Source organism: Coturnix japonica, chromosome 5 (assembly GCF_054131305.1).
Source record: "Coturnix japonica strain WE chromosome 5, WE-NBRP24, whole genome shotgun sequence".
Taxonomy (NCBI): domain Eukaryota; kingdom Metazoa; phylum Chordata; class Aves; order Galliformes; family Phasianidae; genus Coturnix; species Coturnix japonica.
In genome coordinates, this window is record NC_140667.1 from 19,133,842 (window position 1) to 19,149,693 (window position 15,852).

A 15,852-nucleotide genomic window follows, 5' to 3' on the forward strand; every position below is an offset into this window, starting at 1 on the left:
GTTAATCAAGAAATTGAGTAAGGATAAAAGTAGTCATGATTCCTCTATGTAAATCATGCGAGTAATCATAGGAAAATAGTCCTGAAGGTGTTGCTTTAAAATCATCCTGAGCATAACATCAATAACTTCTGGTAAACTAGTTGTCTTACAAAATCTCACCAGGAAAGGGCACAAAACAGCTTGCACAGTATTGTACTTACCAGAGATCCAACAAGTAGCAGTCCTAGAGAAGCTAAGGATAGCAGGATATATGATACCACAACATTTCCGATTCTAGTCAGATCCTGCAAAACAACACAATTGATGTCATATATTGCTTTAAGACACAGTATAACATCTGCATGTTCTTGATATTTATCCGTTCTTGGATTTTCCATGTAGACTAATCACATCTGTTAAAGCTGCCAACATGAACAACACAAAAATGCCAGGCTTTCAAGATGATTAAAATTCAAACCACATCTTAAGGTGGTTTCCATTGTGAAGGATTGTTGCAGAAAAACGAACATGTCCTCACCTTATATATTCCCAAAACTGAGACTTGGAATCAGTACTGAATTTTACAGCCTGTTTCCATATTTCTTTGCCCACGTCAGTTTAATTTTATCCCCTGGCGGAATGCTTTGAACAATGTTTAGTATTGCTCTTGTGTTTATAGATTCTTACATAAAACCCAGCCACAGAGGACTTCAGGTCATCAGGTTCATTCACAGCACTTCACTTGCAGTGAAATTCACACCACAGTTCTAGCCATATTCAAGTACATCAGAGTTCATCCTTATTCTCAGTACTACACACAAAATATTATTTTAACAGGCTTCAGCAGGCAAGGAAATTTAATATTTCTGATCTACTAGTAATGCCAGAGAAAATTCATAGCGAAGAGCTTGTTTGTTTATTAAACATCAAATTTGTTTGCCTTTACTGTTTTCAAGTCTAAATTTATATGGTGAATAGTGCTATAATAATTAACTTTTAAAGATATACATGAACATCTGCACAGAAGCACACTTAGGTCTTCTTGTGGTGCTTTCTACAAATAACTTCACTCCATGCTGAACTCACAGAACATTCATTTTAAGTCAAAGTTCCAAAAATTGGTGGTTTTATGCAAGAAAAAAAAATTGTTACTGATAGACTGACAGAAAATTAGACATAAGCAATGCTCTGTAAAGAGTGTTGATTATGCATCATAGGAAATGCAAGGACAAAGTGCTTCTTTTAAATAAAGAGGAGAGCAAGTGACATGCAGCTCAAACACTGTTAAGGGAATATAGAAAACAGTCTCTGCTGTGCTTCAGCCACAAGAGGTCTGAGTCTGATTTCCTATCTGTACTGCGTAGCTTCCTTTACAAGGATTACGTACAGTGAACCCAAACATTCTGAAGGCAGTTATATTTCTCCTGACTTTTCTAAGTAGCTGCTCACCACTTAGTTAATGGTGAGATGTCCACAATAGCAAAATCTGCACTGTGTATAATTAGCCCAGTAATTAATCAAATGAATTATACTAGTATCTGTGTCACTATGCCATGGTGAGAAGCAAAGCAATTTTACTGTGGTAGTTTTGTAGATTTAATTGTACTTCTACACTTAATATACCTGAAATAGTCTTACATGTACAGATATGCTTTAAACTGAACAAAAACAGATTTATTTTTTTTTTACTCAGCATTTCACAGATTGCATCCTTTGTGTGGATTCATCCATTCTTCCAAGAATTTAAGCTTCTATCTGTCCTAATAAATGGAGTTCCATGCTCTCCCTTCATGCAGACGGAGCATTATAAGGCTGATCTCTCAATGTGTTTCATTTGCAATAATTTGCACATTATGAATAAAAATTCTATGTTTGTCTAACATCATAGCCAAAAAGCTGGCCCTGCTTTTTAAAGACAAAATACGGATCTATTTTCAGAAAACACTTTTCACTATTTCAGAACACACACACACACACACAATGCACAGTTACAACATTATTAGCAATACATATGTATTACAAGTGTAGTCTGAAGACATAAGGGAAGCATTGACTAAGGCTACTAACATCAACCATACCAACAGAGAGATGAGCAAAGACACTTACCACCCCTTGATCTGACAAGAATAGTTCAAATGGGGTAAGCAAGTAAGACAGCATGTCAAAGGCATTCTGAGTTGCTGAGATGGTCCCATAAGTGCTGTACCACAGCATCATGCAGAGAAGCTGTGCAATCAATCAGAAAAAAAACAATAATGAATTCTCCTCATTGTACATTGATTTTCATTTCAAGACTGCATAATTAACTAATTTACTTGTCATTGATTTTATGTTGATCATCATTGTTGCTATAAGAATTCAGGTATTTTTCTGACTTTAACTTAACGAAAGTAGAAACACTGAATGATAAATGCTCAGCCAGCATGATCTAGATGCTTATCAATGAGAACAGAAAGCTTACTCTGATCTACACAAGCAAAATGACTATCCCTCTAAAGAGCAGAGATCCCTCTGACTTCTGAATTTTCAGGATTACTACTTCTAAATCAAAACTGAAATTCAGTGAACTTTTTATATTATTAAAATATCTATCTCACACAAAGCTCTCACAAATAGCTATGTCCAAATATTTATCCCTATGAACACATACATGCTGAAGCATTTCATTTCAGTCACTTAAGGTTGCTGTACACTACACAATTAACACAAAATAACAAAAGCAGTAATATTATATTTAGTGCTCTCACAGAATGCACTTCCTATCTCAAAGGGCACACAGGGACTTTAAAAAGGACGCAGTATTCATATCGTTTTTCAATAAGACTGTTATTTACCCCAAAGGAAGGGGCTGTTAGCAAAGCAAGGGTGTGGGAGGTGGCTGCAGAAATAAGACATCTAAAGTTAAGTCCACTGTTATGTCCACCGTGAATCCTCCAACATCAAGAAAGCTTATAAGAAGTGGTCCATCATTTCAAAGTGACAACAAGCTTCCTTACCAGTATCTGAGAGAGGACAAACAGATACATGCTGTCTCCAGTCATTAATCCATTCCACCAAGCACCCCAAGCGAGCAGCGCAGTTTTCTGGGAGGTTATAAGGGACTGCTCCTTCCTGTTGAGCTGTTCTTGTTGCCCTTCAGCTTCATCCATTGACTCCATCACAGCTGGATTGGAAAGACCTTCACATGGAAATAACATGTGCAGGGAATGAATAGTACATAACCCTGCAACCACTGCGGAGGCTGTAAGAGCTATTGTTTTCCTAAAGACGATGGTTACCTCTCAGTTCTGCTTCAGTAAGTGCAGCTCAGGGTTGTGAGCGTCACAGTCTATAAGCGGAGCTGTATTCACCTGCCTTCGTCAGAAAAAAGTGAGTGTGGGTGGATAAATTATTTTCCCCTTTCTTTCCGGAGGTGCAGATTCTAGGCTTTGTTGTTAATACATTTTCATTTACATTGCTGTACCTCTTTGTTTTCTACTCTTTAAAAGTAACCATCTGTGCTACTTCCTAGTCCCAGCCACATGATGGCATTTTGTCCCTCCCTACCTCAGTTTCTTCCTTTCCCATTATTTCTCTTTTTCTAATGTGATTAAAATTTTCTGAGACAGAGACCCATGCTCACATGCATCTCCATAGCTCCAGATTTTGGCTAGGTGTCCTATGGCACTAATAAAAGACAAATTATAGTAACTTACTTCTTGGATGGATTTGTATTTAGGAGTTATTTGATAACACTATAGTGCTATTTCATTCAATGGACATATGCACTGGTGCAGCGAACACCTCAGCAGCAGTATTTTAAACATAATGTGTAGACAATAATTAAGATAATAATTAGATAAAAGAGCAGGACCATCTGAAGTAAGAACTAGTGATCTACATCTTTCCACATGAGCAAAACTCCAAGGTTGCCTGCCCTATCAACATTATCCTTAAGCCAAAGCCAGCCATGAGTACTCCAGATAATGGCAACATCGTTGGCCTTCCTGTGGTTTGTGAGGTGAGGTTTCTACAGAATGCTCTCTTCAGGTATTTCTCTAAATGTGTCAGAATAGTTATTATGTCAGAAAAGCACCTATAAATGAGGCACAGCTTGAATTAGGCAAATGAAACATTCATGGTGTCAGTGGAGACTCTGTCCATCAGTATGACAAAGATTTGGGGAAATACACCATTTAATCTCTAAAAGACTATATCACGACAGCAGACAGTAACATAGGTTGTTAATTTCCAAGAGCTTCCTATTCCCACTCTGAGGGTGTTTTCTCTCCCCTTATGACAGACTTTATGACACCCTGCATAAAAGAACAAGGTGCTTGGGAAACATTCATGGCTTCCTGCAATGCTCTTTATTCCCATAGCTGCCCCAAACAAAAAAGGTTGTAAGTGTGTATTATCCAGTACTTATGCAAAACATCAGGTTACTTATTTCTTATATTCAAACTATCAGCACTCACTTTATGATGGGGAATAGCCTAAGAAGGATATGATGGGTATAAGTGGTTCTGGGTAGCTATTTTCATCATCTTTTTGCAGGTATTTCTCAGGAAGCACAAAAATGCAAATCTAGATATGTATATAGAAATGCAAATCTCAGCTACGTAAGCTGTACACCATAGGTATACACTGGAATTAGCTGGTAGACTGTTAGCCAGGGAAGACAGCACAGCAATCAGCACCAATAACATCATTTTCATATTAAACATATGCCAATAAATCATAGAATTATATGCAACAAAAAAATGTAAAAATAACATCAACAATTCCAGCCTGTATTTCTCACAGTGGTAAATTTCATTTTCATCTGTACATCTATAATGCTGGAAGATGAAGTAGGAAGATCCTACTTTTCCTCCAGCAGCTTTAAATAATGCACCTCAGTCCCCGAGAATGGCTGATGAACCCATTAACTAATTATTTTTCTAAACCTTAGTGATGGCTTTTGTTGAATACACCTTCCAAAAGCTTCACTAAAATATGTGCAAAGCAGAAATAAAATACATTTGGGAAGACAACAGAGAACAGAGATTTGAAGCTCAGCTTTCAATTCTTTCTTATAAACTCAATGTTTGAAATACTTTTTTTTTTTTTGACAGACCAAAAGCTCATTCATCTTCTTATGCAGGTAAATATAATTTCTACTTTTCATACCTGTTAGAACCTGAGATTTTACAAGGCCACTTCTGCCTAAGTTGGAAACAGAACCCTGACTCTAAATGACGATGTTAAGGCCACTTGACCACGCACCTTTGGAACAAAGACGTCAAAGTTAGGAGAGTGCTAGATCTGTAACCATGGGGATCTATGCCTCTCCAGAGCCAAGAAGCCCAATTCCCAGAATTCCATTGTTGTCTAGCAACAGACGAACAATGTTGGGAGAAATGTTTTTCTTATGAGTGACTGCCCGATATGAAGTACAATAGATTACTTCTATCATTTCTACTCTGTGAGGTAGAGATGTGCTCCATGAACCTAAGAGCCAAGGACTCCTGCTGAAATGTTATTGTTTATCTACTGCCAACAGTTTCCTTTCACTAATACAGTAAAAAATAAAAAAATAAAAATCAGAGACACCAAGTCAAGTACACAGATAATGGAGAAATGTCAGAATCCATGTGCTTAAATGTACACATTAAGATTGTATTGAGTAAAGAAAGAATTAAAGCCGGATTAATTCAAGTTCACTACAAAAAAATTACTATTCCAAATCACAGATGATTTTTACAAACATAATGATGCACACCTAAGATTTTGTATTGATTTCACTATATCAGCTTTAAATAATATTTCAATTATTCAACTTTATATGACAATCCTATATTGCTGTAGTATTTTCCCTATCAGGCTCTGGTTTCTTTCACTGTGCAGATTAGGTAATACGAGTGAGACATCAATAAAGTTTTCTTGCTTCAAGGTCAGTGCAAAGGTCTTGAGACAGCTGATGAGAATGACTCCCCATCCAGAAGAAACCTATTAAGCCTTACTTTGATAGTGATTTGATTGACACCAGAATGCAACATCCACATGACAGCCTTATGAATTTCTACATCAAGGAAATATGGATTTATTTTCCACCAATACTTCTCCTTTGACACAGGGCTACGTTTGCTAGAAAAATCAATTGGTAACTAAAATGTCTCAGACATCTGTATCAAGCATATGGCTTATTAAAGCAACTTAAAATTTCAAAATAGCACCATAAACTTAAATATCACTCCTGATCTTTCAGTCAAACTAAGTGAAGTACCCATCTTACATTCTTTTCCTAAATACAGCCATCAGTACAAGTTGCCAAAAAATAAACCACGATCATGCATCTAGGCTGTATTTCGTAATGATTAGGAAACACAGGGCAAACACAACCAAGAAAAATAGGAAAGACCATCCACTCCGCTCACTTCTTAGTGAGGGTGCTGTTCCACGCTAAGGGGAGGTATCTTTGGGCAGGACAGGAATAGACAGGGAATTGAGTTGAGCCACATCCTAGATGCACAAGCTAAAAGAGAGAAATGGCTTCACCTACACTGCCAGCTCTCTAGCTCCAGCAGTCAGCAAGCTGTAAGGAGCTCAAGTGAACTGTCCCATGCATGCATTATGTGTGAGGAGGATCCATATCCCTCTGAGCTTGCCTACATCTTCATGATAGCTGTGCTTGGTAGTAATTTACATCCAACAACGGGACTGGAGTCAGGAAGCACTGAAAATCATGAATGTGCCAGCTATGCTTCATAGTCAGCAAAATTAACAACATTTTATATCACAGTCCTAAATTTACATATAGCCTCTCTATCTTTAAGTAATCTATTGAAATTATTGTGTCAGATTTCCATCCAGCTGTTAGGGAGACCTGCCATCAATTAGAGAATAGTAAATGAACATGTTCTACCGACATGAGCCTGCAAAGCTTGTTTTCACAGGCACTGAAACTATGTATGCAGGACATAGTCCGGCTGTGTACTTATATATCACGTTAAATCTATGTCACGAGACACTGATTGCAGGGAAATCCAGATACTGTCAAGACACTTCTAAGATGAATGAGGTACTTCAGAGTGCACATGAACATGATGTAGCTTGTGCTGGAGTGTAATAGAACAGCTCATCCACTCAGGAAACAGAGCTCTAGGAGAAAGATACCAGTTCAGAGGACGTTCCCTGTTTTGCTTGCAACACAATGATGCATGAGAAGGATGAAAACAGAATAATAAGCTTCTGGACCAAGAAACAAGTTGGTAGAATACAGATGCTGCTTAAAGCAATGTGATTACCAAAATGAAGACGTATCAAGAGAAAAGAAAACAAGGAGGAAAGTCAAACAGAAAAGCAATCAAACCAGGCAGCAAACTGAGTTCTATGTATTTCTAGTCCACTACCTCTCCCCTTTCACTGGTAAGGTTTTTTAAATGACTTATAGACAAATTTCTTCTCTACTTGACTTAAGTTCTGCTAAAAGAATACACAGCCCTTTTCCCTGCTAGTGAGCTGTAAAGCTCCATCCATAAGTGGCCTATTCTCATCTCTGAAAGAACAGGAACCCGCTACCAGAGTATGCAAGGAGAATAGTTGCCTTTCCACTCAGCAGCTCCCTGCTGAACTGTTGAGTCACACATTTTCTCTGCATTCATTTTCACACTGCTCCCACTCAGTCCACCTGCCACTTCATCTGGGATGGGTGGGAGGAGAAAAAAAAGAGGTTAAGCAAGAAAAAAATGTTCATGTTCACCCAGGATCATTATTATGATACTGCAGGGTCATGTATAAGAGCAAGCCTACAAACTGTTAGAGAGGGATGGAAAAGAGAAACATCAGATCGCGAGATAAACTGCCTCCCTCTCTTCTTCTGCAAGAGACTGGCCAGTGAACAAACAGCAGATCTCATCTGATTCTCAATCGCACACTGATTAAATGCCCCTTTTGACTTGTTCTGTTAATCTGGGGCTTCATATCAAACTTACGGCTTTCCTTCTTTTCACTGACTTAAAAGAGTTTTCAAGATGGCTGTGATCATTTTTCTCAACAGTTCAACAGACACTGAGAAGCAATTGCCTGGCTGTCACAGTGAACTGCCACAATGACAAGTGCCAATACCTTCTGGATAGATCCCAGCTCTGAAGGTTATCTTTAGCTGAGTTGCTGCAGTGGAAATGTCAATCAGCCCCAATTCCTTCTTTAAACTGAATAATTTGAAAAAAATATCTTAGCCACTTTCTTATGATTGATTTCTATGAAAGCTACAACAGGAGTCAACATCACTTACTATCTGATAAATTTCAGAGTGAAAAAGAGATACCTGTTTATCATTGCTATGTTGGGTATAGGTGTCTACTATGTTAGTCAGTACAGCTGAATAGACAAATTTAAAGAAATATTATTTCCATAATAATTTAATCAGATTTTTAAATGCTTCAACTTTTAATGTCACACAGAAAAAAAAAAAAAAATCCCAGAAGATTCCCAGTTTGAAAAGTTGTTCCAAAAAAGCACCTCTGAAACTGACTTTCAGACTAAGCCAGGATAACTGTGAAGCACCACCTGGAGCACTGCATCCAGGCCTGGGGATCACAACTCAGGAAAGATGTCAAGCTTTTGGAGAGGATCCAGAGGAAGCACACGGTGATATTCAGAGGGCTGGAACACTTCACCTATGAAGACAGACTGAGGGAACTTAGCTTATTCCATGTAGAGAAGAGAAGGTCTCAAGGAGACCTCAATTACAGCCTTTCAATATTTAAAGGGAGCTATAAAAAGGAAGGGAATCAACTTTTTACAAGGATAGAAAGCAATATGACAAGGGAAAATGGTTTTAAACTACAGGAGAGAAGATTTAGATTACATGTTGGGGAAATTTTTCACAGAGACGGTGGTGAGGTGCTGAAAAAAGACTACCCAGAGAGACTGCAGATGTCCCATTCCCAGAGGTGTTCAAAACCAGGCTACATGGTGCCCTGGGAAATCTGATCTAGTGCCTGATTTAGTGGCAGGCAACCCTGCCCATGGCAGGGGTGTTAGAATGAGATTATCTTTGAGGTCCCTTCCAACCCAAGCCATTCTATGATATAATTCTATGATTCTTAGACTACTCTTACTGCTCATATCCAGTAGAAAAATTAAGAACTAGATAATTTTGTTTTCAAAGGTAGACCTAGCACTTGAGAAAATAAGACTGTTTTTCACTTCTCATAAATAGTCTCCTTGTGAACGTTTGTACCCTTTTCTCAGTAATTCTTCTGATACAAGCTTATTCACTTGAAGGTTTACTTGTGTTCCACAGGCCTGAAAGTGCAAAGACAAAACAAGTCTAGAAAGTGCAAAGAGTTTAGTGACATCTTTTCAATATGCCTTTCTGTGTGAACTCTTCCCTAAGTTCATCTCTTGAGCTCATCATTTGGTTCAAGAAATAGTTCATGAAAAAATATGACAGAGGGGAAAAGAAATACATGAAAGAGAAAAGCAAAACTGAAAAATGTTCCTTGCTTCTGTAAGTCAGTTGTTCCAAATAAATTAAAGAGTTTTTCTGGTCTATGAAGTCGTTGCTGAAGGGGGAAGGATGCAGCCTGTCATCAGAGACTGTTGCACTGGAAGGGTGAGACTCAGAAACCTTGTTTGGGCTGCTGCCAAACTCTTCCAGCCTAAGTAAAACCAGATACTCTTAATAGCGCTCTTCCCAGACATGGAGCCCTGCACAACAATACTGGCTGCTTAATACAAGACCATCTAGTATGATAAATTTATCATCTGGTAATTCTTGATCATCTCACTCCATCTCTAGTCTGTAATCATTTATAGGAAAGTTGAAAAGGCAAATCAGCTCACAACACCCTTTGCTGGCAAGAGTCTAGCTCAGGTGTAAGCCCTTCTTACACAGGACTGAGAGGAAAGTAAAATCATCAGCTGTTTGCTCTAGAAAGGTAGACCTCTCAGTTCAGTAAAGATGAAACAGTAGGAACCATCAGAAATAATAAGAGATTGTTAAATAGAGGAACCAAATGGAAAGTATATGATAGCTACTGCACCATCTGCTCGGGTCTCATTTTCCTCCAATACTGCATATAAATCACCATGCTTCTACTAATAGTGGGGGAGTTGCCCTGAATTTCTAATGGAAAGTTAGTTATGCCCTTGCCCTCACATAAATCTTACACTCCTACTATTAAATCAAATACACAAGAGGTTTATTACTGAAAGATCTATTAATGCTTACAGGTCTGAAAGAAAGGATGTGTTGTTATGTAGCGTCCTTTTCTCCTGGGAAACCTGTCAAGTTAAAAGATACACTATTTCTCATGGCAGCCAGGGCTCCTAGAGGAGTGTTTGGTTCAAAACAATTAAAATATTAAATAGCGTCAAATTACTGCACTTGAAAAGTGAATGCAGACCCTTGGTGGGCAGAGGCTGTGAATATTAACTTCCATCACGCCCACACATAATTAGCATTTGCTATCTTTCAATCAGGGCTCTATTCAAAGCTTCTTTTGTCAGTTCTTATTTTCTGTATAACCTTTTTTCCTATTAACCCCTCTATAGAAGTTCCTTCTGATTACTACTGAACAATTGACATCATTTTTGAAATATGTATAAAAAAACATTTCTTTGTTATGCTGTTTTCTTCTGTCAAAGTTTTTCAAGTGCCTAGTAATAATTTATTTATTTATTTTGGGGGTGGGGTGGGGGGTGGGGCGTGTTTTTCACAAGCACATTGCAAGTTGACTTTCAGCTGAGTTGGTGTCCCAGCCAGAAAACACCATTTAACAGCAAAAATTGGAATTCACATAGCAGCTCTGTAATTCCACAGTTAAAGAACTACTGCTTTGACTGATGATGGTTCAGCCTTGCATAGGCAATATAGCTGGGAAGAACTATCAACAGAGCAAGAAAAATGAAGATTTTGCTGTAAAGTGTTTAATCCTCTTTTGAGGCAGGAAAATCAACTCTCCCTGTTCAAATCCAAATGATCACTTTCACACCATTAACTACAGCAGGCATGTCCAGCACATGGGCCACATACAGCCTTACTAAGTGACTGAAATCTTATGCCCTGGAGCCTTCAGCAAAAACATTTAGGAAAGCCACTACACATTCAACATTTATTCCAATGACATACTATTCCCTAGCAAAGAAAATTGCATCAAGAACAGTCTTAACAATTGTCTTCAGTCACAAACCTCATATGCGCCTCAAGCCTCAAGGGTACTACTGCAAGTATAAGCACTTCACTTTCTTTCATGTATTTTAAAAGGCTATGCTTGAACTGGTTAGCTTCCTCGAGAAACAATTCTATCATTCAGGTATTATCATTTAGGTTCCAGAATAACCAGTTGGTTAGATAAGAGTGTAAACAGATAGAAACAGGATGTCCACATTTAATTTTATCTCTATTACCACCCAAAGCTACTCCATTATAGGCACAAACGCAAAGCCTACAAAATAAAATGCTACTGATTCCAGTTCAGTATTCTCCTACATCTGTAATTACAGAATCTTCAAGGACACTGTGAGATGCATAATAATCCTGTTAACTTCTCGTAGCTAACCACATTACAGCACAAAACCCAAGACTACTCCTAGAAGCAGGTAGTAGTTCACCATGTTTATTTAAATCCAATCTACAAGAGTGTGTGTGTGTGTGTGTAGTGCTCATCAACATAGATGCAAAGCTTTAAGTAGCTAAAAAAAAAACAAACCACAGAAAACCCCAACAGTTTGCCTTTTCATCTTTCCTAAGATGGAAACGTGCACAGGGCAATGTTTTGTCTAGATACATAAGCAGACAGGCACAAGTTATTATAGATCTATGTCAGAGTAGGTGAGAAAAAAAGCACATGCTTATGATAAGTTTTGCAATTATTCTGGGAGAATTTTTGCACCACTTGTCTGTAGTCAAGAGCTTCTGTCTCTCCACAAAACAAGTTAAAGCAGTGAAACACTTGCAGGTGCCTGCGTCCCAAGGTTTTGCTTGATCCAAGAAGATGGCTACCCCCTACATGCCACTATCTCATGCCAAGTTATCTTAGCAACAGCTGACATTAACCAGTATGTCCAACAAGATTGTTAGCAAAGCTATGTGAAGACATCATTTCAGATCTAGGTCCTGCATCAACACTGTGTGTCTGCTTCCAGCTGGTATCAGCCAGCCTACAGAGTTATGTTCTGTACAAAATCAGTGTGGACATGCTCTTAGTTACCTTGATCATTCTGAAGAGGATTTGAATGTGATTAGATGTCCTACAGAAGCAGGAAACATGCCTGATGTTTCTGTGGGAGGCAGAGCTGCCAAGAAGGTATGCTGTTAAAATCTCACACTGCCACAGGTATCAAAGGTCTCACACCATTTCCTTATCCTGAAGATGGAAGGACAGCAAGTCATTTTACAGCCTCATCTATACGACACAAATTTGAGCTGTCCAAAAACCTTGTTTTTTGATGCCCTGATTAGAACATTTTTATATTTTTCAGGAGCTCCTGATTTCATATCATTTATAATAGAGATCATCACAAATGCAACAAGTTTATCCTAATAGAGTCCATGTCATCCCACTGTTTAGTTCCAATGCTGAAAGCACTGTGCCAACTTTCTGTGATGCTCCTAAGAACATGGATTTAATCTATTTTTAAGTGCATATAGTCAATCACCTTCCATAGTGCACTCTATGGAGTGTGGCTGCTGGTTTGTGTCAACGATACCTCTCATCCACGCTACTGTATTTCTACTATTCTGTTCAGAGCACTTCGTCTGCATTAACAGATGACAAATTCTACATACCAAGTCTCCTCTCACACTCAGATGCAAACTTTTGTTCCACAGAAAGTAGTGAAATCTGTACTAAGCAGCCTCAGAATTCATAGCTTTGAGGAGAAATGCAGAACTTTCCACACCAACTCTGTCTTTTTTTCTACAGGAGTCAGATTCTACTCAAAGATTCTCTTTTTTTCCCCCCCTTGAAACTCTCAACTCCTGGTAACAAAAATGCAGAACACACTTTCTCCACCACTTTTACTGAAGATGGCATTAATTACACTGGGAACATCATAAGCAGAATGCACAAGAAAGCTTAAAGAGCTTAAAGAAAGATTTTATGACTGGCTCAGGCAGAAGTGCTGTGATCTACAGCAGATACAATAAATGAAATTAATCAAGATCAACTTCTACATTTATTTTTTTATTTATGGAGAATGGAGGGGGTAATGTGTGTAATTATAACATTGCAGTCAATGTACTTACCTTTTACATTTACAGATCTTGAAATAATCTTGCCAATTGAAAAGCCTTAAAATCACCAAATTCACACATCTCCACTAGGAATAGCAGTTTAGTAGCACTCAGAAAAACCTCAAGAACAAAGGAAGCCTCACCTAAGAGCTGCTGCACACCCATGGAAAATGTTACAATCTCCTGTGTCCTGGCCACAGAGATTCAGAACCTGACAGTATCAGAAAGCACGCAGCAGTAAAAGGCAGCACAGGTTGCTAAGGGAGCCATTTTGAGAGCCCCTACACAATAACAAGCAATAAAAATGCAAGTCACTTAATGTCTTTCAGGAGCATCTCCCTTCTTCATGAAAGCCAGTCAAACTGGATAGATGATTCTTCTGTGGTTGTTCTTTTTACCCATTTCAGCAAGATCACTGCCTTTGAAAGGAAGTCAGGGGCAAGTCCTGCAGCTCTGTCACCTCAGTCAGTCCAGGCTCAGAGGTAAAAGGCCTTTTTTATTGTTATTATTTATTTATTTTAAGATAAATATAGAGAAGGCAAAGGCACCTAAACTCCTGAAAGCTTCGCAAAGTAGCAAATTAGACCATCATTTCATTTGAAGGTCAGTCTCAAACACCCATTATTTACCACTCTATTGTGATATAAAAGCTGGAGCAGAAAAGAGCTTTAATAGAATTTGTTAGTTAACTAAATAATAACACTGTGGCACTGTATCTAAGAAAAGCAATGAAAAAACTGTTCTATTTAAATGTGGCAATAGCTGTAGTCTTTGAGCATATGCTTAATGAATAAATCTGTTAGGAAAAAGGTCTGTGTGTACTGGAAGGAAGTAGTATGTTTGTTCTCACTTGAAGCGTGCCATGATGGCAATCATCAACAGCAAATGGCCTCTCCTGTCAGGACTAAAAATTCCTTTTGGGCATTTGCTTTTAGGTGAAACTGCTTTTTCTTTTAAGAAGCATGTTCTTTTAGCTTACCAGCTGAAAATAAGGCAATGCCAGATTCACGTTATGAAGGACGCCTCATAAACGCTCACCCTCTTTGGTGAGGGCAGAGTAAGAACTGCAACATGGTAATACCCAGGCAGCTTGCTACCACAGCATGGGGCACAGCACACATGAAGACAAACAGCCTACACTGAAGAGGCATTCAGATCCCACGGTGAAAATGGTCTAACGGCCCTATACAAGTACATTTTGTAGCTGTGAGTGCAATTTCAGAGATTTAATTGTAAAGAATAGAATGCAACACAAAACATGAAGAGTATTGAGCATTTAAAGCTTAGATGCCAATCAGAATGCTATAATGGCAAGGCATATGAGAAGAAACCTAGTTTACTAGGTTTCCAATTCCTTAAGCTGGTGGATGGATCCAATTAGCTGGTAGTTTTGTTTGTGAAATTAAAGTGCCATTGATTTATGCAGGAAAATAAGTATGAGAAATACACAAAGCCAAACCACAGCTCACCATACAGACTCTTTCCTGTTCATTCCCTCAGTAACACGCTTGAATAAGGTGCTTTTTACAAAACAGCCTTGCCTCTCCCAGCAGGCATATTTTGTGCTTAAATGGCTATGGGTAACTGACAGGTCCAACTCAACTAGATTCCCAGATGGGTCATACTACAGCTGGAAATCTACTGCAACTGAAAACTACCAAGTGAGACCATGCCACAACCACCCCTACTTTGACGACACTTCTCAGGCAGCGAGGCTGGGAGACTGCTCCTCATTGCTTCTGGAGAGCTGATGCATGACTCAACACCAGCTCTCCTTCAGCTTCACTAACTTTAGTCCTTGCAGTCCCTCCCCTTTCCTGTAAGAAATTTTCTCAGAGAACATATAAAGCAAGTTAAGATTAACAAAGATCAGAGATCACAAGTGGGAGGAAAGAGATAAGAAGATGCAAAAGAGACAAAGGAAGCCTCAGGCTCCCAAGGCTTCTTTTTTCAGAGAGAACAGTGACACAATGAAAAAAAAAATCATTCCATCATTAATACCTCTGATTCTTGAGGATGGTATTTCCTTCCCACTCTCTTCTTAATGTTAACCTTATTGGAAAACTTCTCAGTGAGTTTTCTTGCTTTTCTCCTTGTTAACTATAGAGATGCTATCAGCAAGCATAAACAAGACAAGAAAACTCAATCTAAAAACTGGTAAGACAGAGGTCTAGAAAGCATGATTTCAGAAGGACTGGGCTTTTCAACATCAGAGTGCTGCAAAAGGGACAAGAGAAAGCTGACTTCATGAACTGATGAAAAAAGCAGAATAGATGCTCTTTCTTTGATTACAAACTGGCTTCTGACTGCTTACAATGAATCAGTGGTAGAAGTTTAAGATACTATGAAGGAACTCTTACAGTGCAACAAGTAAGCTTGTTTTTGAATGCAGGAACACCTTGAAAACACATGTAGTTAATCAGCATGTCTAGCTAGCTTGCAAAAATCGTGGAGGGTCTACCTCTGTGGAAGACCACCTAGCATCCATATGTGCAACTTTGCAATACATCGGTATCTGATCTGCATATGAGATGGGCTTAATGCACACCAGGTGACCAATCTGCCTTTCAGACAAGTCTTCAACCCAGATTGTGCCAGAGTGAGGCACATGAAAAAACTGATATGTAACAATATGCCAGATCCAATAAATACAGCACTGTTTTAGG

The 15,852-nt window shown here is 38.6% G+C and overlaps 1 protein-coding gene across 24 annotated transcripts in view; it reads right to left on the bottom strand.

Moving 5' to 3' along the window:
* Positions 1-15,852, bottom strand: part of PTPN5 (protein tyrosine phosphatase non-receptor type 5) — a 74,293-nt gene that overhangs the window by 30,108 nt on the left and 28,333 nt on the right. For 23 of the 24 annotated variants that reach the window (XR_014946495.1, XR_014946487.1, XR_014946488.1 and 20 more), the window contains 3 exons: positions 2,976-3,157; positions 2,086-2,205; positions 201-284 (listed from right to left, as the gene is read on the bottom strand). Coding sequence is in view for 12 of the 24 variants with exons in the window: in XM_085548625.1 (XP_085404751.1) it covers positions 201-284; positions 2,086-2,205; positions 2,976-3,137 (366 nt within the window). In the remaining 12 variants the exon portion in view is untranslated. Of the gene's footprint in view, positions 1-200; positions 285-2,085; positions 2,206-2,975; positions 3,158-15,852 lie in introns of those variants that run through there. The other variant, XM_085548629.1, reaches the window with a different exon arrangement.